The sequence below is a fragment of the Larus michahellis genome, chromosome Z, assembly GCF_964199755.1.
Source record: "Larus michahellis chromosome Z, bLarMic1.1, whole genome shotgun sequence".
Lineage (NCBI taxonomy): Eukaryota > Metazoa > Chordata > Aves > Charadriiformes > Laridae > Larus > Larus michahellis.
Window position 1 is genome coordinate 14,409,754 of NC_133930.1, and position 23,462 is coordinate 14,433,215.

General features: G+C 40.0%; 1 protein-coding gene across 6 annotated transcripts in view; it reads left to right on the forward strand.

Annotated features, from left to right (window-relative positions):
* Window positions 1–23,462, forward strand: part of NIPBL (NIPBL cohesin loading factor) — a 159,003-nt gene that overhangs the window by 38,466 nt on the left and 97,075 nt on the right. For all 6 annotated transcript variants that reach the window (XM_074571163.1, XM_074571162.1, XM_074571167.1 and 3 more), the window contains exon 2: window positions 22,494–22,637. In XM_074571163.1, coding sequence (XP_074427264.1) covers window positions 22,574–22,637 — 64 coding nt within the window. In that variant the 5' untranslated portion in view covers window positions 22,494–22,573. The remainder of the gene's footprint in view (window positions 1–22,493; window positions 22,638–23,462) is intronic.

Sequence of the window (23,462 nt, forward strand, 5' to 3'; positions counted from 1 at the left end):
ATCCTTGCCTTCTGGCCAGTCCATGATCACTTCCAGAATTCCTGGGCGACTGGGGTTTCCCATTCGAGTTCGCTGTGTGATCAGTGCAATCCACTTACTCCATGTAGCATCGGTTGCATGATGTGTGGTGGGGACCCTTTCTTTGAACATCCAACCCAGCACCGGCAGTCGAGGTGCTAAGAGGAGCTGTGCTCCTGTACCAACTACTTCCGAAGCAGCTCGAACCCCTTCATATGCTGCCAATATCTCTTTTTCTGTTGGGGTGTAGCGGGCTTCGGATCCTCTGTATCCCCGACTCCAAAACCCTAGGGGTCGACCTCGAGTCTCCCCTGGTGCTTTCTGCCAGAGGCTCCAGGTAGGGCCGTTCTCCCCGGCTGTGGTGTAGAGCACATTTTTAACATCTTGTCCTGCCCGGACTGGCCCCAGGGCCACTGCATGGACTATTTCCTGTTTGATTTGTTCAAAAGCTTGTCGTTGCTCAGGACCCCATTTAAAATCATTCTTCTTCCAGGTTACTTGATACAGAGGGCTTGCAATTTGACTGTAATCTGGGATATGCATTCTCCAAAAACCCACAATGCCTAAGAAAGCTTGTGTTTCCTTTTTACTAGTTGGTGGAGACATAGCTGCTATTTTGTTGATCACATCCATTGGGATCTGACGGCGTCCATCTTGCCATTTTATTCCTAAAAACTGGATCTCCTGCGCAGGTCCCTTGACCTTACTTCGTTTTATGGCAAAACCAGCTTTCAGAAGGATTTGGACTATTTTACTCCCTTTCTCAAAAACTTCTTCTGCTGTGTTTCCCCATACAATGATGTCATCAATGTACTGCAGATGTTCTGGAGCTTCACCCTGTTCCAGTGCAGTCTGGACCAGTCCATGGCAAATGGTGGGGCTGTGTTTCCACCCCTGGGGCAGTCGATTCCAGGTGTATTGGACGCCCCTCCAAGTGAAAGCAAACTGTGGCCGGCACTCTGCTGCCAAAGGGATTGAGAAGAATGCATTCGCTATATCAATCGTGGCATACCACTTGGCTGCCTTGGACTCCAGTTCGTACTGGAGTTCTAGCATGTCCGGCACAGCAGCGCTCAGTGGTGGCGTGACTTCATTCAGGCCACGGTAGTCTACAGTTAGCCTCCACTCTCCATTAGATTTTCGCACCGGCCATATGGGACTGTTAAAGGGTGAGCGAGTCTTGCGGATCACTCCTTGAACCTCTAGTTGACGAATCAGCTCATGGATGGGAATCAGAGAGTCTCGGTTAGTGCGATATTGCCGCCGATGCACCGTCGTGGTAGCAATTGGCACCTGCTGTTCTTCGACCCTCAACAACCCCACAACAGCAGAGTCCTCTGAGAGACCAGGCAAGGTAGACAACTGTTTAACTTCCTCCGTCTCCAAGGCAGCTATGCCAAAAGCCCAACGGTACCCTTTTGGGTCCTTAAAATACCCTCTCCTGAGGTAATCTATACCAAGGATGCATGGAGCCTCTGGGCCAGTCACAATGGGATGCTTTTGCCACTCATTCCCAGTTAGGCTCACTTCCGCCTCCAGTACAGTCAACTCTTGGGATCCCCCTGTCACCCCAGAAATACAAATGGGTTCTGCCCCTCTATAGCTTGATGGTATTAAAGTACACTGCGCACCCGTGTCCACTAGAGCCTTATACTCCTGTGGGTCTGATGTGCCAGGCCATCGAATCCACACCGTCCAATAAACCCGGTTGTCCCTTTCCTCCACCTGGCCAGAGGCAGGGCCCCTCTAATACTGGTCATAGTATCCATTACTCACTTCTTGCAGAAATGACTTGGAAGTTCCTTCAAGAGGATCAGAAGCAAGATCAGGCCTTCTGCTCTGTCTGGGGAACTGCCCACTGGAAACTGGGGCAGCACTTTTCCTGGAGAGATCCCCTTTTGTGGTTGTCCTTCCTTGCAACTCCTGTACCCGTGTCCGCAGGGTCGAAGTAGGTTGTCCATCCCACTTCCTCATGTCCTCTCCGTGGTCCCACAGGTAGAACCACAGGGTGCCTCGTGGTGTGTACCCTCTGTACTCGCTCTCTTGAGTGGGGAAATGCCTGCTTCTAATAGCTGAGACGCTGGCCCGTGCAGGTGGGGAGTAGGACATATTCTCTTCAAGTTGCTGGACCTTCCGTGACAGTTTCTCCACAGCTGAGACAAGGGGGGAAGAGAGACTTTCTTCATATCGCCGGAGCCGGCCAGCCACCTCATCCACCGTTGGTCCCTCTTCACCTTTCCATTCCATTACTGCCAGGGAGTTGGCATATGACGATGGTGCGCTCCGCACAAACTTCCGCCACATGGGCCTTGTGCATTGCACCTCATCAGGGTCTGTGGGTAAGTCTGCATTGTCCAAGTCATAATAAATCATCTCCCACACGGCTAATTCTCTCAGGTACTGGATACCTCTTTCCATGGTAGTCCACTTGCTTGGTTGACATACAACATCCTCACTGAAGGGGTACCTCTCCCTCGCGCCTGACAGGAGTCGTTTCCAGAGGCTGAGGGCTTGGGTCTTCTTTCCAATTGCCTTGTCAATACCGCCTTCCCTAGACAGGGATCCCAGCTGCCTGGCCTCCCTACCCTCTAATTCCAGGCTACTGGCCCCATTATCCCAGCACCGGAGCAGCCAGGTGACAATGTGCTCGCCTGAAAGTCGGCTAAAATCTTTTCGCATATCCCGCAGCTCACTCAAGGATAGGGATCGAGTAATTACCTCTGGTTCTGCCTCTTCCTCCTGCTCTCGTGATGACCCTGGTTCATCATCATCTCTTACTAAGCGAACTGATTTCTTCGTGTACTTCTTCTGTATGGGGGCAACTGATACTGGCACGGGTTGGTTCCCTGGTTCAGCGGCAGTGGCTGCCACAGGGGTTGGAGTAGCCACAGTGGCTGCCACAGGGGTTGGAGTAACTGCAGTGGCTGCCGCAGGGGTTGCAGTAGCCGCAGTGTCCGTCGCAGGGGTTGCAGCAGCCGCAGTGGCTGCTGGTCTGGTCTCCATCTCTTCCCCCTGAGGGTGCTGCATAATTCTGAGCAGTGCCTGGTAGATACTGGCCAGGGCCCAGCACAGCGCGGTGAGTTGTGCCTCTCTAGAATAGCCACAGCATTTTCCCTTCAAATATTCTACCACTTTATCAGGGTCCTGTAATTGTTCAGGGGTGAAGTCCCAGACCATTGGAGGTGAGTAGTTCTCTAGGTACCTGCCCATGTTCTCCCACATGCCATGCCACCCCTGACTATCCAGCCTTGGGGCAGATCTCCGGGTGGCAGTCTTAAATAGCTGTTTAACCTTAAACAGGACGTGGAACACATTCAGCAGACATAACAATAGGACCAGGCTGGTTTGAGTATCCCAAGGATATTCAAAATTCTCAAAAGCTGCCATACCTGACCCGAAGGAGAAAAGGGAGGCAAAAGAGCTGGGGAAAGTGCCCCCCCCGTTTCTCCCACAGACTGGGTGTAATTATTAATAAATTCTGAGAGACGATGCCCAAGGTACGGACAGGACAGCAACACCACATAAAAGCCCCAAAGTAACTGTCTAACAAGTGATGTTATCATCTCATAAGCCGATATTGCACAGGACAACAAAAAATCCTCATCCCTCTCCCAGAAGTAACAAAAATCATCGGAAGGAGTACATAAGACATATAGGAATTCACATAACACAGCCATGAGAACAAACCAAGCAACATGGTGACCAGCGACTATTTGCCTAATACAATAAACGCATACAACACATTCGTTTTTTTCAAGCTCTAGTTGAATTCTGTCGTTATCTCAACCCTTCGAGCCCCACGTTGGGCGCCACAAAGGACTGTCGTGGTTTAGCCTCAGACGGCAACAAAGAACCACGTGCTGCTCGCTCGGGCCTTCCTAATACAGGAAGAATCAGAAGAAAAGGCAAGACTCTTGGGTTGAGACAAAGGCAGTTTAACAGGACAGCAAAGGGAACAAGCAAACAACAACAATAACACGGACAGAGGCATATACAAACACAATTACGGGACCGCCGCTCCCCGCTGCTCACCGACCGGACCCGGGACGCCCCCGCCCGCTCCAAGCGGCGACTTCCTGCCACCTGCCCCAGCAGCTCAGGGTGGGCATGGCTCACATGGCATGGAATACCAGGGAAAATTAACCCTATCCCCGCCGGAACCAGGACAGGCATTTAAGTTACTTTTTCAGATACTGAAAGTAGGACTTGATGGTATAAAAATCACAAGGTCTTTCAGTGCGTTTTGAAAGATCTATGCAGTTTTGACCACTATGCATCCCTTGAGAGACTGTTGCATTTTTCAGTTTATTCTTTGATCTTCAGTCTCTTCAAAACTGTGAGATGAATGCCACCGAATCCTTGTCATTAATCACACTGCTTGAAGCAGCTCCTGTATTTTGGATAGACTCCTGTATTTCACAATAAAATGTGCTAAGAAGTGGGAAACTGTCTTTCAGTTCTTGTCAAGACTCTAATAATGGTGTGAAATTCAGATAGTCATCTGTCATCTGATAGTCAATTCTTCTGTATCTGCTGATGGTTTTGTTTTCCCGGTGTTTTTGTATAGGACTTAGCTGCTATCTAAAGGCTAAATGTATTTATATGTTTTATATTGTTTGTAGAATTGAGGATTAATTTTAACTGCCTACCTTTTCTTCAATGCCAGTTTCTATTACAAAGTCTCTTACAGGTCATTCTAGATACAATTTGAAATCTGTTGTAAGTTACATATTCCAAAGCACCATCTGTATTAGTACTTTTCACATTTACAAAATTCTTGGATTTAAAAAGTCAGGAAGAAGCACCAGCTGAAACCTCACATTCGCAGGCCCTGGTCCTCAGAGGACTTGAACCACCATGGTATCTGCTGGAGCAACACCATGGTACAGCCAATTAGTTCAGGAGGTTTCTAGAGTTTGGCAACAACTTCCTGACACCAGTGACTGAGTGGCTGACAAGGGAGATGCTGTGCTGGACCTCATCTTTACAAACAAGGAATAGCTAGTTGGGGATACAGGCTAGGGCAGCGTTGACTGCAGCAATATGAGACATTGGAGTTCAGGATCCTGAGAGGGGGGAGCGAGGCAAATAGCAGGATGATAACCATGGATTTAAGAAGAGCAGGCTTTGGCCTATACGGGGATCTGCTTGGAAGAATCTCTTGGGATAGATCTCTTGAGAGAAAGGGATCCCAGAAAACTGCTTAATTTTTCAAGGATCACCTTCTCACAGCTCAAAAATGGTCCTTCCTGACATGCAGGAAGTCAAGCAAAGGTAGCAGGAGGTCTGCGTGGAGGACCAAAGAGCTCCTGGCAAAACTCAAATGTGAAAAGGAAATGCAGAAGTGTAGGCAGGATAAGGTGACCCAGCAGAATGCAGGGCTGGGATTAGAGAAGCCACACCCCATCTGGAGCTGTGTGCTGTGGAAATGTGATGAGCAACAAGAATGGTTTCTACCGATACATCAGCAGCAAAAGGCAGACTAGGGAAAATGAGTTATCTACTGCTGAATGGGAATAGGGACCTGGTGACAAAGAACATGAAAAAGTGTGATGTACTCAGTGTTTTCTTTGCCTTGATCTTAACTGGTAAGTCTGGCCTGCGGGAATCCCAGGCACTGAGGCCAGTGGGAAAGTCCAAAGCCGTGAAGATTTACCCTTGGTAGTGGAGGATCATACTAGGGAATATTTAAAAAAACTGGATATGCACAAGTCCATGGGCCCTGGTGAGATGCATCCCAGAGTGCTGAATGAATGCTCGTTGTGAGACCACTCTAAATAATCTTTGAAAGGTCATGGTGATCAGGGGAAGCACCAGAGGACTGAAAGAAAGCAAATGTCACACACATCTTCAAGGAGGGCAAGAGCAAGGAATCTGAAAAATTAAAGGCCAGTCAACCTTACCTCAGTCCCTGGGAAGGTGATGGAGCAGCTCATCCTGCAAACTACTTCCAAACATATGAAGGACAGGAAGACGATCAGGAGTAGTCAGCATAGATTTATGGAGGGGACATGATGCTTAATAAGCCCAGTTACCTTCTATGTTGACATGACTAGCAGTATGGATGAGGGCATGTTCATTTTTTACTTTAGTAAGATTTTCGGCACTGTGTCTCATAATGTCCTTGGTAGCAAATCAATGAAATACAGACTAGATAAGCAGACGGTGAGGTGGATCAAAAACTGGGTGAACTGCTGCGCTCCAAGCATGGTGAACAGTGGCATAAAGCGCAGCTGGAAGCCAGCCATCAGTGCTGTACTTCAGGGGTTGACACTGGGGCTAGTACTGTTTAGGATCTTCATTAACGATCTGGATGATGGGACACAGTACACTGTCAGCCAGTTTTCAGGCAAAATGGGGAGGAGTGATAGATATGACAAATCAGTGTGCTGCTATTCAGAGGGACCTCAACATGCTGGAGAACTGGGCAGACAAAAACATCAATAAGTTCAACAAAGGAAGGTGCCAAGTTCTTCACCTGGGAGTGAATAGCCCCATGCAACAGTACAGGCCCAGGGCCACCCAGCTGAGAAGCAGGGTGGCAGAAAAGGGCCTGGAGGTCCTGGTGGATAGTGTTGAGCATGAGCCAGTGATGTTCCCTGTGGCAAATAAGGGCAAAGAGCATCCTATGCTTCATTAAGAAGAGTATTGCCAGAAGGTCAGTGGAGGTGATTCTTCTCACGGCTTCTCTCAACTCTACTCATCAGTTGTCAGACACATCTGGAGTGCTGGGTTCAGTTCTGGGCTCCCCAGCACAAGAATGACATGGACATAGTGAAGTGAGTCTAGTGAAGGGCCATAAAGATAGTTACGGGATTGGAGCATCTTATTTTTGAGGAGAATCTGAGAGAGCTAGGACTGTTCAGCCTGAAGAAAAGAAGGGTCAGGGGGATGTTATCAGTATGTTGCTAAGCTTTGTGATAAAGCCAGACTCTTTTCAGTGATGTCCAGTGGCAGAAAAAGAGACAATGGGCACAAAGTGAAATACAAGAAAATCCATTTAGAGGAGAATCTCTTTGACTTAAAGGGTGATCAAACATTGGAATATGGGTGATTGTGCAGTCTCCATCCTTGAAGTTACTCAAAACCTGACAAGACGTAGCCCTAAGCAACCTGCTGTAGCTGAACCTAGGGACATTGGACTAGATGGCCTCTAGAGGTCCCCTCCAACCTTAAACATTACAGGATTCTATGATTATTTTTTTTAATACATAATTCCCTTAAGGCAGAAAAACATACTCACATTGTGCAAATCATCACAGTTGGTAAGTGCCAGCTATCTGTTACAAAATGCTTTTATAGCATTACTTCCTGATTTCAGTAACTTACCTTTCACAGATATTTTACTGCCAGGAAATGCAAAATCTGCTTCTTGTCCCGCATAAATTTCAGAAGTGGCAATTTTGCCCAGATACTTACCGCCTTTGAACTTTTAAGGCTCTTGCATTAGCATATGTAGGAAACTTTATGGGGTGTGGTGATTTTTAAAAAGTACATCCTTTCACGTATGCTAATTTTACTAATTAAAAAAATCTTTTCCACTCCTCTTATTTTTCCTTGGAAAGCCATTAAGTATTCAGTAAGTTACAGGGGACAACTTTAAAATTCTTAGCTGGTGGAAATTGTGATGTCAGCTTTCTGCCACAGAGGAGAAACAGTGCTTTTAGCTTAAAGCCATGTCCTGCAGTCCTTATGTATGCAGTCTGCATTGATACTTCATTCTAAGGAATAAATAAGATAACAAGAAACTGGATTTAGATTTATGCCTGATTTCACTGTAACAGAAGATACATTAATTCTAAAAGGAAAACACATAGTTGTAAAAGATGGTACTGGTAACTCATGAAAACTGAAGAAAGTTGTGAAGAGTTTTTCATGAACAATGCTGAAAAAAATATTGCTATTGAACTGTTGAAATTTGTCATAGGTTTTATTTCATTGCAGCGTAACATTTGATAAAATTTCTGCTTTATAAGTAGTTATACTCTTTAATTTTTGTACCTACTGATATAGTAAGCATAGTCATTCTTGATTTGGGAAAAAAAAGATAATCTAGGTCTCTGAAATGCTTTTCAAAGTAGAACTATGCCCTAAATGAGTACAGAGGGAATTGTCGCTTTTAGGGACTGGTAATATGAACCTTTCCGGTTTCCTCAAATTATTATTTTAAATTCATTTCCAGCTAGAATTTATTCTTTTATGATATGCAGTGGAATTCAACTTTGATATTAAAATCCTTTTTGTCCATTATGTATTAATAAGCAGTGAGGTCTTTCTTACTAAACATACTTCAAAAGAGGTAGACAAACATAATGGAAGTTTTATGGGAGTGATTGGCTGCTTACAGCTTTTCAAGATTGGCTGTCTCACATAATATCCTGGACATCGAAATAGCACTTGTATTAGGTTTTGCATGCTTTGTGAAGCCTAGATACCTTCTGAACTGTGAACTTGGAATCAGCTTTAGAGCTATAGCAGTTGCAGTCCTTTTTCCATCTAGTTTTAAACCTTGTGCTGAGGAGTGATTCTGAAGGACTTTAATTTTTCCATTAGGAACTGAGGTCTAGCAAAGGCATTTCTAAGAACCGGTATCTTAAGATATTGGCTTTATGGGATTTTGTGCATGTGTGTATGGTTGCTGTGTTTGTTGTTGTTTGGTTTTTTGTTTAATTTTTTTTAACCTAGAATGCAATTTTCAGTATCATTGAAGCTTTGGATGATGTACTGTCAAGTTTTGTGACAGGTAACAATAATATCCCTTCGGAGAAGGTACTCACTTGCAAAGCCCTGCTGGAAGACTGAGTTGAATTGAGGGAAGTCAGTAAGGGGAAACCAGATGGTCATTACAAGGAGCCATCTACATTTGTACAACAGTTGCGAAGGCTGTGACCATTGCTTTGAACCCAGCAAAAAAGTTTCAGGTGTGTCACATGCAGTAAAAGTTACTTTGGATTAATTGCGCAATTGACCAAAATGTTTTGTTCCTTCAAGGCGCGGGAAGCAAGCCCTTTGCTTGGGAATCTATCTGTATGCGGATTGTTAATAATGGTTACTTCAGGTATGGTATTTAGTGATCTAAGAGAAGGGTTACTGGAAAAGGAGAAATCTTAGGAACAGGTAGATTTTCTTATTTATCCTACAGTGCGCCTTATTGGAAATGGTTCAGTCTTATTGGAGCTCTTCATTTCTCTTACCGATCGTAGCAAAGTGGTGAGCACTGTAGTTAAGATTTTACCCTTTTTATTATAACTTCATATTTGCAAACTGTATTGCATATTCTCCAAAAGAAGAGAAATGGGAGGCAAGCACAATGGAAGTAGCAGATGAAGTAGCTTTGATTAGACAGTGATTGATAACATCTTGTAATGGGAATGTCATGTTTTGTTTAAGGCTCAGCTTTGTAATGCGTTATGTACTATTCATAGTAAAACTCCCATCAGTAAAACTCTGCAGGTGTAGTAAATGAAAGTTCAGCAAAAAAGAATAGAAGGTTTATATCTAAACTATTGTAACGCAGACTGGCAATGTAAGATAGTACACAACTATTTTACTACTTTTTTTTTTTTTTTCCTCCACCTAGAAAAGGCATGGCTCTGCTGGTTCAAGATGTATTCTTTGGGGGTCAATGTACCTATTTTTCATCCTGTTTGAATAACTATTGGGGTTGTAGTCAACTACAGGTACGGTCTAATTGGGGAAGTAGAAAAGTTACGTCCTTGGATCCAGTGTTTCCAGTTCATCCACTTCATCTGGTTGCAGAGAGCTTATTTAACCAAATGTCTTCATATTTGTCAATGCAAGAATAGGGAGTCTCTTGCTCATATTGAGTATTGGCACTTTAAGCTGGAAGCTGAATCTTTTCCATTTCCATGAATCTGTGAACAGAACAGTGAAGACTTTGTGGCATCCAGTAATCACATAGGAAAAAGTGACTCTGTCATAATGGGTATTTCTAATTTTCATAGAACCACTGAATGGTTTGGGTTGGAAGGGACCTGAAAGGTCATCTTATTCCAACCCCCCTGCCGTGGGCAGGGACATCTTCCACTACACACAGATGCTCAAAGCCCCATCCAGCCTGGCCTTGAACACTTCCAAGGAAGGAGTATCCACAACTTCTCTGGGCACCTGTTCCAGTGTCTCACCACCCTCACAGTGAAGAATTTAATCCTCATATCTAATATAAATCTACCCTCTTTCACTTTAAAACCATTACCCCTTGCCCTATTGCTACACTCCCTCATAAAGAGTCCCTCCACATCTTTCCTGTAGGCCTTCTTTGAGTACTGAAAGACCACTGTAAGGTCTCCCCAGAGCCTTCTCTTCTCCAGGCTGAACAGCCCCAAATCTTTCAGCCTGTCCTGATAGGAGAGGTGCTCCAGCCCTCTGATCATCTTGGTGGCCCTCCTCTGGACTCACTCGACCAGGTGTGTGTCCTTCCTGTGCTGAGGACTCCAGAGCTGGACACAGTACTCCAGGTGGGGTCTCCCCAGTGTGGAGAAGAGGGGCAGAATCACCTCACTTGACCTGCTGGCCACGCTTCTTTTGATGCAGCCTATTTTGTTTAAATGCAGCCCATTTTATTTAAAAAGACCATTCCATTTGGAGACGTTGAGATACCCATTTCTTCTTGCGAGATGGATTTAAAAAGACTCTAGTGGTTTGTGTTGGGTTGGTTTTTTGTTTGTTGTTCTTACAGTAAGAGGGATTTTTTTTTTTAATGGCTCTTCAGTGTACATGTTAGCTCTCTTCAAGCAAGTAACTTAATTTCTGCTTTCCATCAAAGTAATACACAAATAAGATTAAAAGCCAAAAGTAAAAAATTACACCATGGAATAGCTTTGGGAAACAAGCAAACTTAAGTGTAGACTTAATTCTTTGTAGAATTTAGTGCACTTTCTGCATTACTGGTGCTCTTTTACCTTGTGATGATTTTTTTAGCTGTATGTACTCTTGTTGTGCGGTTATGTGTTCAATTGGGACTTACTTGGTCTAAAGAGGTTAATACGATGAACTTCAGGGAAAGTTTTGGCTTTGTTACTGCCAATGTCAAAATCAGAAATGTTAGATGCAACTTTCCTTGTGGCCTTTGTAATCTAAAAGTCTCAATGCTTTTCCTTAAAATGAAAATGGAGAAAATATCTACTTCTAGAGGAGTTGAAAAAAATACAGTATTCTGCAACTGTTGAAAATATTAATTTTGTTAATGTTGCAGTGGATTGTTTACACTTTCATTTTTGGAATAGGGAGCCTTAAATTTTGGGTAATGCTTTCTTCCTCAGGTTAGTAAAATATCTTGTCTAAATGGTTGAATTGTCTTTGGATTTATTTTGTTGTAGAGCAAGTTGGGTAGTTATATGCCAGGTACAATAAAGATTACTCCTAAAGAAAATAAGATATGTAGTCAGTTGGAGTAAATACTGTTTTTTTTTAATTTTTTTTTTTTTTTTTTACACACACACACCCCCTCCCAGCTTCTGGGCAGCCTGCTCTTGGTGTCCCTGCGTGAGCAGGAGGTTGGACAAGACAACATCCAGAGGTCACTGCCCACCTCAAGCATTCTGTGATTTTGGGGACAAAAATAGTGAGAAATGGAAAATCATGGATTGCAGGAGCACAGTAGGTAGTCCTCTGTTCCTTCCTTCTCCCTCAAAGGGTGGGGAGTAAAGGGGAAGAAAGAAAGGAAAATGAACATGTGCAATGTCTCTAGTATTTGTTGTCATAGACTGTCTACCTCATTGGTACTAAAAGGCATTGTTCAATGCAGCGTAGGGTAGTTGCCGTGTTAGCTTGATGGTAATTTTTAGTCCTGTCAAATGTGAAGTGTCCTGTTTTCTGCTGTTCTTTGTGTTGCATACTAAAAAGGAGTTCTCTAGAGAAATATCTGCGTGGGTAGACCATGTTTTATGGCGGAATGGAATTAATACATAACTTATGGATGTGAGGAAAATGATAAGCATTTGGGGCAGGAGGAAGGCAGGTCAGGAAAGAGTAAGTTTGTGTGTTGTGCCTTCAGTCAGCTAAAAGCTATGTTTGTAAAAGTTTTGGGAAGTGTAACTGTCTTCCTTCTTACTCATTTGTCTTTGTGCTGTCCTGTGAGTCAGCAGAAGCCTTATTCCTTAAGAGGATGGGAATCTCAGTTGTGGTTACTGGTTGCATGTATCTATACTGATTCTTCTATCTTCTTCCCCTGTTTCTATACATATGAATGTTTGTATGTGTGCGCATGCATGTTATGTATGCCCACCTGTCTGAGGAACTGAGCTGCAGCCTTCTAACTTGGTGTCTCAGCCTCATCCTTGGGAATTGTGAAAGACAGAGACAGCTGGCAAAACATTGACCAAAAAGAGCAGAACAAAGCCAGACTGGAATACAAAGACATGACATTTAAAAAAAAGAAATCTTGGATGTGGGAAAAAGGGCAGCAAAGGATAACTTGTTTGGTTGGTAATCACATTAGTTTCATAGACTGTTTTGTAAGATCTTTGGCCTTCCTTGTCACCTCTAGCCTTCGCTTTCTAAATTGCTGTGGATGGAGGAGGTAACCGTTATAGAAGGGCCATGTTCTGTGTTTTTCAAAATAGTCTGCAAATTAATTGAAATGTTCAGCACAGTTCCTCAGTAGGAAAGTTTCTCAGGTTTTTCACATCATGTATTATGATCCTGCATTCCTTCTTAAAGTGAAAATAAGCCCTGCTATTGATTGGCAACAGTCTAATCTCTTTATATGACCTGCAGTGTTTTTACTTGATCTCCAGTGGTATGCCTTGGTTTTGACATTTTTCTCCCTCTACATTGACAATAGTTCAATCTTGAAATGTCATAGTGAATCTTCTGTTTTCTTTTATTTGTTCTACCCACTTTTATTCTGATTAATACGCTTGTACCAGAAGTTATGATCACAGAATTATAGAATCATTTTAATTTCAGAAAATGTGAAGGTTGGGAAGTTTAAACTTGATTGAAGCTGTAAGCTTGACCAAGCCTGTAAGCAGCTTTGCAAACCGATTGCTGCAGTTCCTAGGTAGCTTTGAGTTAGATTTGCAACATCTGCAGGCTGTCAAGGGTAGGATATGGAAGATGATCAGTGAGGTGAAAGAGACACCACTTTAGAGAAATGCTTTTCTTGGAACTGCTTCCCTCCTTTCAGTGTGGTTTGTGAGCTTAAGAAATTTCTGTTGTGTTTGTGCTGCAGACTTAGGAGAACCAGCAACAGCAGCAGCAGTTCAGGATGACATAGGACACTTTTCTAGGTAACTGTATGAATCCATCTTCAGACCCACAAAGACCATAACCCAATATGGTATTTTCCCTAGCTATTGAGAGATAAATGATTGTTACCATCTAGCCCCCGTTGCTCATGGTTACTTGGCCATCATTTGAGCTTAGTTGATTGACAGTAATTCCAACACAATACCTCTAGATGTTGTGTGTTGTGTGCTTCAGGGCTTATTAATAATTTTGAATAAGTGTGATTTTTCCAGCTGTAGTCCCCATTTGTTTCCTATGCTATGTCTTTGAGTTAATTGTGCTCCAAAAGTTTAGCTGACTATAATGTTCATATGAAGAAAAGCCTTTAGTGACTAGACTGCATGTGAAATTGGAGAGAAGGAATATCCTGGCTGACCAGTGATACTGTTTTTATGTTTGAAGTCTCTTACACAGATATTTTATTTACTAGACAAAAATGCTGCATTTATTTTTTTAAAGTTACTTTTGCTTTCGTTTTCAATCTTTCCAAACAATGTGTTTTTATAAGATGTTAGTAATCTGAATGAAAATGTTAAATTACATTGATTACTTTGGGCTTTTTTGTGTTTTAAATGTTAGCATACTTTCCTTAGGAGACAGTGTATCTTATCTGTATGTTGCATGAGCAATGTGTTTTAAATGTTAGCATGCTTTCCTTAGGAGAGAGTATATCTTATCTGTATGTTGCATGACCAATATAAACTACCTCTTGTAAAATGAACCAAATGGAACAAATTTTGGGTAGTGAATGCTATAAAATTACACAAATAATTGCATTACCAGTAATTGAGCAGATGTGTACAGTAGGACAGTATGACCAGAGCTCTTTGTGTTTCTGCACATAGTCATAAAAACACTGATTTATTTAATAATTTTCTACCTAATGATCATGGCACTTGGCACTTCTTTATCTGTAAGCCCTTCAGTCTAATAATTTTGTAAAGCATCAGCTAATTTCAGTTATATTTTACAGGGGATTGGAAGTCTCAAGACAGTTCAGTTTGTGAAAACTGGTTGTTGGGTAGAGGAGATACTCATGTCCCCATTGAGGAAGAGGCTGCAGCATGTGCTGTCTTTCTTCCAGCAGCTGAGAGGTGTGGGACTGGATTTGATTTGAGGAGAGGGCACTGGGTACGTTAGAGAGCTGTTGTACAGCCTTTGGATGGAGGAATTGCATTGTTGTTGTGAGGGGATGAGGTGAAATAATACACCAGTCCATTTTAACCACCTGTAGTGCTATACAGAGTTTCTCTTAAATGTGCATGGAGCTTAAGTCGAAAAACGGGCAACAAGATGAGTATTAGGGCAAAGGGCACAACCTATCACAGGTCAATATTAATTCCAATATAAAAAGACTATGAAGCACTTTTGAAGTGCAACACAGTGAACCTGTTTATACAGAATTTTACATTGGTGTTTATTGTGGATCTCTAAAGAAATGTTATGCTTGTGCATCTGTTTTCCTAGTGTGTATTAAAGAAGCTTGGAAGGATTTTAATGGTTTTTCAAAGTCGAAAAAGAGGCAAAAATTGTGTGACTGGAAGACTTGTGCAACATCAGCTGCTGCCTCAACAGGTTTATTTCTTCCTAAATCGGTTTTATAAAGGTTATGAATCATCTAAGAGAGTTCAAGGTCAGAAATGCAAGATTAAAAATTGGAAAAGACTACTGAAATAATTTTCAGTTCGGTGTTAAGCCACTAGGTTTTTAGCCTATTTAAGATCCAACCTACTTGAAAAATGAAAAGTCTTTAAAATACAAGTAAATGTCAGTACACAACTGTTTTTAGAGAAGGGCAGCACTACTACCAGCTATCATAAATAGGACATTCAAGAAAAAGTTGAAAAAACCCAAGCTGCTACTTCCTTTCTTATAACTGTCACAACTATTTTGTTAATAAAGATGTGTGTTGCAACCTAAAGTGTTCTCCATTTGATAGAGCTGACCTAATGAAACCTTTTAATTGCTCTTCCTCTTCTACACGTCTTAGCTATTTTTTTTCAATAAAATGAACTGTATCTAATATCAGCTGCTGCGTTTGTGCCCGAGCAAGTAAAAGGGGTCCGCTCACCAAAAAGAGCACAATTGCAGATGTACTTTCTTTGTTGAAATAGAAGTTGGATGTGGAATACGTAGTGCAGATGGGAAATAAATGTATGAACTACTGAAGTAGCTTGAGGTTTTCCCTTTATGTTTGAATTTCTCAGCTATGCTTAATACCATGACTTCTGCCAAGCAAAGTTTAATTCTACATTTGCTTCTGCAGGACAAAAAGAATTCAGTAGCCCTCAGTAGTGTTAAATCTTTGACATGGAAGGAGAATCTCATAAAGAGGCTATTTATTGCTCAAAAATATGTAAAGGGAGCAGTAATAAACTCCCTGAATAACTGGAATTGCCCTGACAGAAGTTTTAGCTGCTTTATTTTGCAGAACTGGTGAACGTAACTACCCTACTAAGGTATTTCATGTCTGACAGCTATCAGTGTAATTGTGTCTGCAAAAATAATGTGTATTATATACAGGTTGACTTTTAAAAACATACCAGTTCTTTGGTTTAGGTTTTTCTACCTTATCTGTAGGCCTTGATTTTGCATCACTTCTCTATCTTCTTTTGGAATCTGGTTTAAGATTTGTGTTCCATTCACTTAAATTTAATCCCTGTGTTTTAAGAAGACAACTGAGCTGCATAACAGTAAAGCTCTTTAAACAGATTCTGGTTTGCATTACTTCTCTAATGAAATAGCAGGAAATACACTTCCATGTAGAACAGTATTCTTAGTTATTTATAAAGCCCTATTGATGCATTGAGTATTTTTCATGAAAATTAGTAATTCTGAGATTTACATTTTTCTCTTGTACTGAAATAAGCTACACTTGTTGATCATCACAACACTTTGTAAATATAATTTGATTTTCTGCAAATTTTGGGGTCAGGGTATGTTGCCTGAAAGAAAAAGCTTTTACTTGGTGCTTATTTGTGTATGAAGGAGTTGATATGGGCTCATTTTAAAGAGTTCTTCATGCTAAGGCATCTGAATTAAATATTTGAGATGTTATTTTAAGTGCAGATTGCTGTCTACAATTTTAATTTTTATATAGAATAAAATGAATAAAAAGGAGAAGTTTCCTGTGCTTGAAAGAAGGAAATGACTTTAACAGAAAAAGATCCTAATGCTGCCGGACACCTATTCCTTCTTCTCAGGAAATGGTGTTCTAATGAATTTTCACCCTTTGTAATTGCAAGGTAGCAAGAAAGGTCAACGTTTCCTGCTGGACGTAGTGTAGATCAGGGAAGGTGCATAGGTATCTGCTTTCTGCATGTGGCTTAGTCTGTTGTTTGTGTTTTTTTTTTTAAATTTAAAAAAATATTTTTTTTTTTATTTATTATGGTGGTCCTATTATGCCAGTTCCTCTCCCCTCTTCCCCCAGGGAGAGTTATTCCAGATGCAAAGCACAATTTATGCTTTATGTTAGTTTAACTCTGTAGAAATGTGTGTGCACCTGCATTAGGGGGCATCTTTCCTTGATCCACAGACCTCTCACTGTCTATGCATCCACCCCTTTACTGGGGTTTCCCTTGTCATTTACTGTGGTGGTAGTGCACTGTTAGTGCCACTACTCTCACATGGGCAGCAGAGGCATCAGTGTCGTTTTTATCGAATAGAACAGTGGAGACCAAATGCGTGTGGCAGTAGCTGCAGAGGAACAAGTGGGTTGGTCTAAAGTTTTTGTTAAAGGTTGCTTTATATTCAGAGGCGACTTAAAATTCGCCCAGTACAGTACTTTTCACTAAGGTTTCTTTTCTTACAGTGGTTGTAGTTTGTAGTGATTTGAACACCTGCTATTGGAGTAGTTTTAAAAAAACACATTATGATAATATTGGTTTAGAAATTTTACTATTTAATTTTTGTCTCAAGCTTTAATTTTTCACTTGCTTTGTCAGCATTGGTGATTCTGTGGCTGATGGCTTTATGATCCAAATGTATGGATTTCACTAGTACACTAATTATCCTCTGGTTTTGTGCTTCTAGATTTCTGTATCTGTATTTTCAAACTTAATTTTTTGTAGCCAGTACCATAGAAGGTGAAACTATTATGTAGTTTTTATCCTGGTTTTATAAATGCTGATGTGTTTTCATGGGCTTTTATTGTTAATAACGAGTCTTCTGAATTTCTGACATCTCCCCCCCCCGCCCCTTCTCTTCACCTCCCCCCACATGCTGCAACCATCACCCCCTTTGGTTGTTCAAGTTAGATTCATACCAGGTCGCTTCATAGTTTCTTGCATTACTGTTTTAACGTTTTGACAGCTGCATCAGTGATTAATTACTGTTCACTTCCAATACTGACTTTTCCTGAGATTGAATTAGTGTTAAGGTGCTTTATATTGTGGCTGTGTGTGCTTTATTCCTCCCCTCCTCCCCCCCCAGGTACTTAAGTGTTAGACTATGTCTTAGCAACCATATCTTATTCCTGAGTAATTTTTAAAGTACTTTTGTAAGCATTTAGTTCTGTAAACTTGCTGTCATTGTATCATCAAACTGTAGCTCAGGTGTGGAAACCAGACATCTGCCCTCTTGTGGGTAAATCTGTGTGATGTACTGCAGTCACGGTATCTGATTTGAATGAAAACTAGAGGATATTCCATCATTCACTTTCTGCCTCTCTCCCTCATTCTTTAAGTGATTTTTTTTTTTTTTTTAAGACAGTTCATGGACTAATAACTAGCAGAGATTCATGTAGTAACAAACAAGAAAAGTAGTTTACTGCAAAATATGGAAGTTTAGAACTGGCTATGAGGAAGGCTTCTTAAATTTCTAATAGCATGTTTGCTGATATAAAAAAAAAAAAAAGAAAGTCAACTGCTCACCTAAATTATAAAATAACTAATACGTGAGTTGTACTGGTTTACTTTAAGTGTGCATCTGTAGAAATCAGCTTTGATCATGGTGCTGCAGTTATATCAATACGATGCTACTCCACATACAAGAAATGAAAACCACTTGTTAAAGTGTTTTCATTCTAAATAAAGATTTAGTAATCTAAACTAAATAAAACATAACTGTTTAAAGTATTCTACTTAATAGAATGCTTTTAAAAAGAAAAATATAGAGACCTAATACCATAGCCCTTTGAAATTTAATTTTAATCCACCTAATTTTGTCTCTAATCTTCTCAGAAATACATTAGGTCAGTCATGTATATGTTATTTTTTAAATCCAGAGATATAATAAGTTAAAGAATACCCTGGAGTATGGGGAATGAAACGTTTAAGCGTACATAGGAAATTTCAGAATCTTGAGGCTGTTACTTATCTTTGTATTACTACTGAGCCTGTGTTTTATTGCACATAAACAGATTTTTCCCTTTATTTTGTTTTCCACCATTCTCATGCATGCACATAGCTAAGCTGCAGAAGAACTGGTATTTTTGTTAAGGAAACAAGAACAAGAGGAACGTTTCATAAATGCAGAGTAGGAAAAAAAAACACATAAAACACCAAAACCCAACAACCCATAACATTTTAAATATAACATTCTGATAGGATTTTTCTTTGGAATATTAATTTGTAGGTAAAGGAGAACATACATAATTGACCAAAAAAGGGACGACGATGATAACATACAGAAGTAACATTTATTATCCATAGCAAAACTATTTTAATATTAAATTCCTTGATGGCTTGGCTTGGTTTCACTTTATTATTGTGTATTATGAGGATAGATTTTTTTCATATATTATTCTTAATATATGGTGCCATTTCACTGTTTTCCTTTCACGGAAGGGTTCTTTGTATGACTTCCTTTGTGCACTGTAGTTTCTTCCTCCCTGAAACATCTTTTATGATATCCATTGCTTCTTATAAAGAAGGAAGAGCCTAAATACATCTATACACTGAATATGTGAGACTTGTTTGTATATATGTAAATTTGACTTCTAGTTCTGTGTTTGAACTGCCACACTACACTCTGATGCTTTGCAATACAGCAGTTCTTTGATTTCCTTAATTCAGCTAATATTACTAACGATTTCATTTTTTCAGTCTAGAGGTAGAAATCCTGTACTACTGGTAATAGCTACTGTACAAAGCTGATAATGTAAAATTTTCTAAATACTGAAGAATGTTGATTCTTCTTGACTAATTGTGAGCTGCTACTTTGAACTCTTGTTACAGTTGAGAATGGAAAAAACCAACAAATAACCACAATAAAATTTGTCTGTCAGTCAAGCCATTAATTATTGCATGACGTTCTGATGTTTTGCGTGAAATAACCTATCTCATCTTGATTTTCCTCTAACTGCTTGATATTTTAAATTCCTTAAATGAGTGAGTTTACTAATGTTCTCAGTGACATCAAATTTGAGTTCTAGTTTCAGTGGATCTCAGTCTCTAGTTCTGGAGTTGAATTCCACCTTGTTTCCCAGTTGTGTAACAGATGCAATTTTGCTCTCAACACAACAGATGTAATATTTGGACCCAGATTATTCCTATGTGGTTTCTTCATATTGTGTTTGTTGTACAAACTAATCCCATCACTTAATCCCATCAGTTGCTCTTTGTCTTTTGTTTACCCTCATCTGTTTACTCACATCACCATGCTTAAAAAAACTTTTTAGTGTAAGAGGCACACTTCTTGAATTGCAGTGCTTAGTTCCCAAGTAGTGCAGGCAACCACTTCCTGTCCCTTCTGTAACATCTGAGCGATCCAGCTTTAAAGTAATGCTGTTGCTTACCTCTACTACTCCTAATGGAAGGCTGTTGCACAAAGTGGCAGCTCTGATGGTGAGAAGCTCTGTTCTGATGTTATTCTTCTTTGCATTCTTGTTCCCCGTTAATTGTTGTGTTAGCATTGCCCTGTAGCATTCTTCCTGTGTAACCTTCTTTGCCTGCCTTAGAGCAACCACATCCCCTCTTGACCTTTGTTTTGTTAGCGAAACAAACCAACCCCTTCTACTCTACTCTAACAAAGAAAGTTTACTCTTCCTCTGACCATCCTTGCTCACTGCACTTGTTCCACTCTTAGATCTGGATCTTGCCAGTTCAGGTTTCTTATCATGTATCTGTGGAGGAGGTTTCTAATTTAAATGTCTGGTTTTGGAGGAATTTTTCCCATTGAATGTCTGTATAATTTAATTATTGTGGCAGTAATACCAGGAAAGAATGTGAATTAGTAGTGACAGCTTCTGATGTTTACAGCTTTCCCAGGTGATCAGGAAGGGAAAGTGAACAGATTTTTTTTTTCTTGGTTCCACACACACCCCACACCCCCCATTGTTTCTGTGTTACGTACAGGGTTTCCAATAGTACTGACTAGTGATGTGGCCTTAGTCAGCTTTGATGCAGTTTCAGTCAGGAGAGACAAGATCATCAGACATACTGTACATATAATTTACTGTACATATAATTTATTTTACAAATAATTTATGTGTGAAAGATGTTCCTTAATTTCTTTAATTACTAACCTTTCAATGAAAAATTAAATTCTAAAAGTGATAGCATCTGTGGGTTTGCTGTTGCAGATTCACTGTGGGAATATTTAAGTCCTCTTTTTTTTTTTCTTTTTTTTTTTTAATTTTAAGAATTGCTCACTTATGGAACTATGAAACCACTGAAATTTTGTGTATATTGGTATTAGTTTTGAGTAAAAAACCTCAAGTATCGAGTAGCATTTGAAACTGCTCTGGGTGTATAAAGGCTGTTTTCACTTGGATTAAAAAACCCAAACGCAACAACCCACACAGAATATATATCTGTAGCAGTTTCCTTAACTGAATTTCTGTACCTGTAATGTACTACATTTTTAATAAACGAGTGTAATTTAGTGGTGAGAGTGAGACTGTGGCAGGTGTAGCAAAGGAAGTCAAGTCATTGTCAGTTGTTTAACCTCAGTGTTGGCATTTTTTTTCAAAGAATTCAGTTGTGCATAGATAGGGAAACCTTGAGTGGTTCATGAGAACTTTGAGCAGGAAAAAGACTAACAACATTTGGTTTTCTTGTCTTGCTTGGAATCTATATGTATTTTTTAGCATTGGTGTCCTATATATTGTCATTGGTGTGGCATAACAAAGAATGAAATAAAAATTATTAAGGAAATGGCAGTGATCTTTTGGTTTGTATGTATTGTATATGTAATTCTCAAAAATGTTGCATTCTCAAGTAAGCATAAGCAAATCATGATTTCAGCCCCTTCAGTAGGTAACATAAATGCTTACAGTAAAGTATTTTTACTATATCACAAACTGTTAACACAAGTCCCTGTCTAAAATAGGTAGCTGCATATGTATCAAATTCCTTTCCTTTAGTTTGTTTTGCTTGTCTTCAGAAAATATCATGTTCAATTTTTGTCATTTCAGGAGTATAATAGTGGAACGTAATATGTGATCTTTGTAAATTTTTCTTGTTTTGGAACTGCAGTTGAAATTACTGTGATAACCATTTCTGGTTTGGGGTTGTTTGGTTGTTGTTTTTTTTTAATAGTGTGGACTTTGTTACCGTTGGGATCTTTATAGTTAGTGAAAACTGAGTGAACAAATTCCATTTTCAGTAGTTGAATATAAACTGTGTTGTTTTACCAGAAATAAATGAACTAGTTCAGTGGTGGCTAAACCTTTTCTTTTTGTGGAGGGGTTGATACAGTTTCTGGTAGTAGTTTGACAAGACAGTGTTCAATATAATAGAGATATTTTCAGATCAATTTTGAAATGGCTACTACTTTTAAAATGTACTAAGATTTTGTATTTTTCACATTGTTTAATCCTTGATTTTTGCATCTGTAAATTACTGCTTTTGTTTTTGCTAGCCTCTGATATATGAAAAATATCTCCTTCTGCAAAACTGGGAAGTGACTATAGCAGCTAATTAAACTGGTTATACATTAAGTGCTATCCCCTGCATTATGAAATAACTGATGTTTTGTTACTAGTTTTTGAGTTGGTACTGTATAACCTGAGCAAATTTTCTTTTGATTGCCTTATGTTTTTTTGTGAAGGGCTCTGCTTCTGAGACCTGAACCTTGCCTTTTGATTTCTTTTGATATTTAAAAATCTGCGTATTTGATATTTAAAATCTACATTGTCCTACCCACTCTTAACAAAAATTAGTTAGTATGCAGCTGAGGGTATGGTCTCTGTTTCATTTATGTTACTGAATTTAAAATTCTAAACAAGTAAACTGAGAATTTTAATTTGATTTTGTTCCCCCCCCCCCCTTTTCTTTTTTTAGTGCTTGGGAGATGGGAAGTAATGATAGCTGGCACCTGAACTAAAATATCTGTGTAGGCACTACTATCCCAGAACTTCAGGATGAATGGGGATATGCCTCATGTTCCCATCACTACTCTTGCAGGGATTGCTAGTCTTACAGACCGTAAGTACTCTTCTTTTTTTTTGGTCTTTGCTGTTTACTACCTCTTCAGTAAATACCAGTTCTTAAAGGTAGATCTGTTCAAAGTCAGATTTGGCATTAAAAATGTTAATTTTGTCATTACTTGAATTTTAAAAATCTGTTCAAATAAAACATGCTAATTTAAACATGAAATGAAATGTGTGTTAAAAAAACCACAAAGCAACCCTTGAGGAAACTTGAAACAAAATATAGGAATTAATTGTTTGTTTGTAATATCATTCAGTAGCATATCTGCGTACCCCATGAATAAAGAAAAACATGTAGATGATAAAATACTTCTCTAAGACATACCTTTCATCATTTTCACTGAAAAGAGAGAGAGAGGATTAGACTGATGCTCAACTAACTAAAGAGAGTTGTGGAATATGCTGAATATACTTAAAACCTAGTTCCTTAATTTTGGACAAGGTACAAAAAAGTTGCTCTAATTAATAGGTGCAAAGAATGGTTGCTAGAATGGAAATAAGCAGCTGAACCTACGAGTCTTTTTTCTTAGCTGTTCATCCTACAAAAGCAGGAGATAAGGTGCGTGTGCTGTCGTCAAATATGCCAGGAAGACACATGCATGGAGAGGAAAAGAACTATTTACATTAAAAGCTGATACTGGCACAAAACCACATGGTTATAATGTGAACAACACTGCAATAATGTGAACAACCAGTGCAATAAGCACAGCTGGGACAAAGATGCATCTAGTTCATAAAGTGTAAGAAAGAGTTTACAGCTCAGTTGTTTCTCTGAGGATAATTGGACTCAGTGACCCAGGTGCTTCTCCTGAGCTCTTGT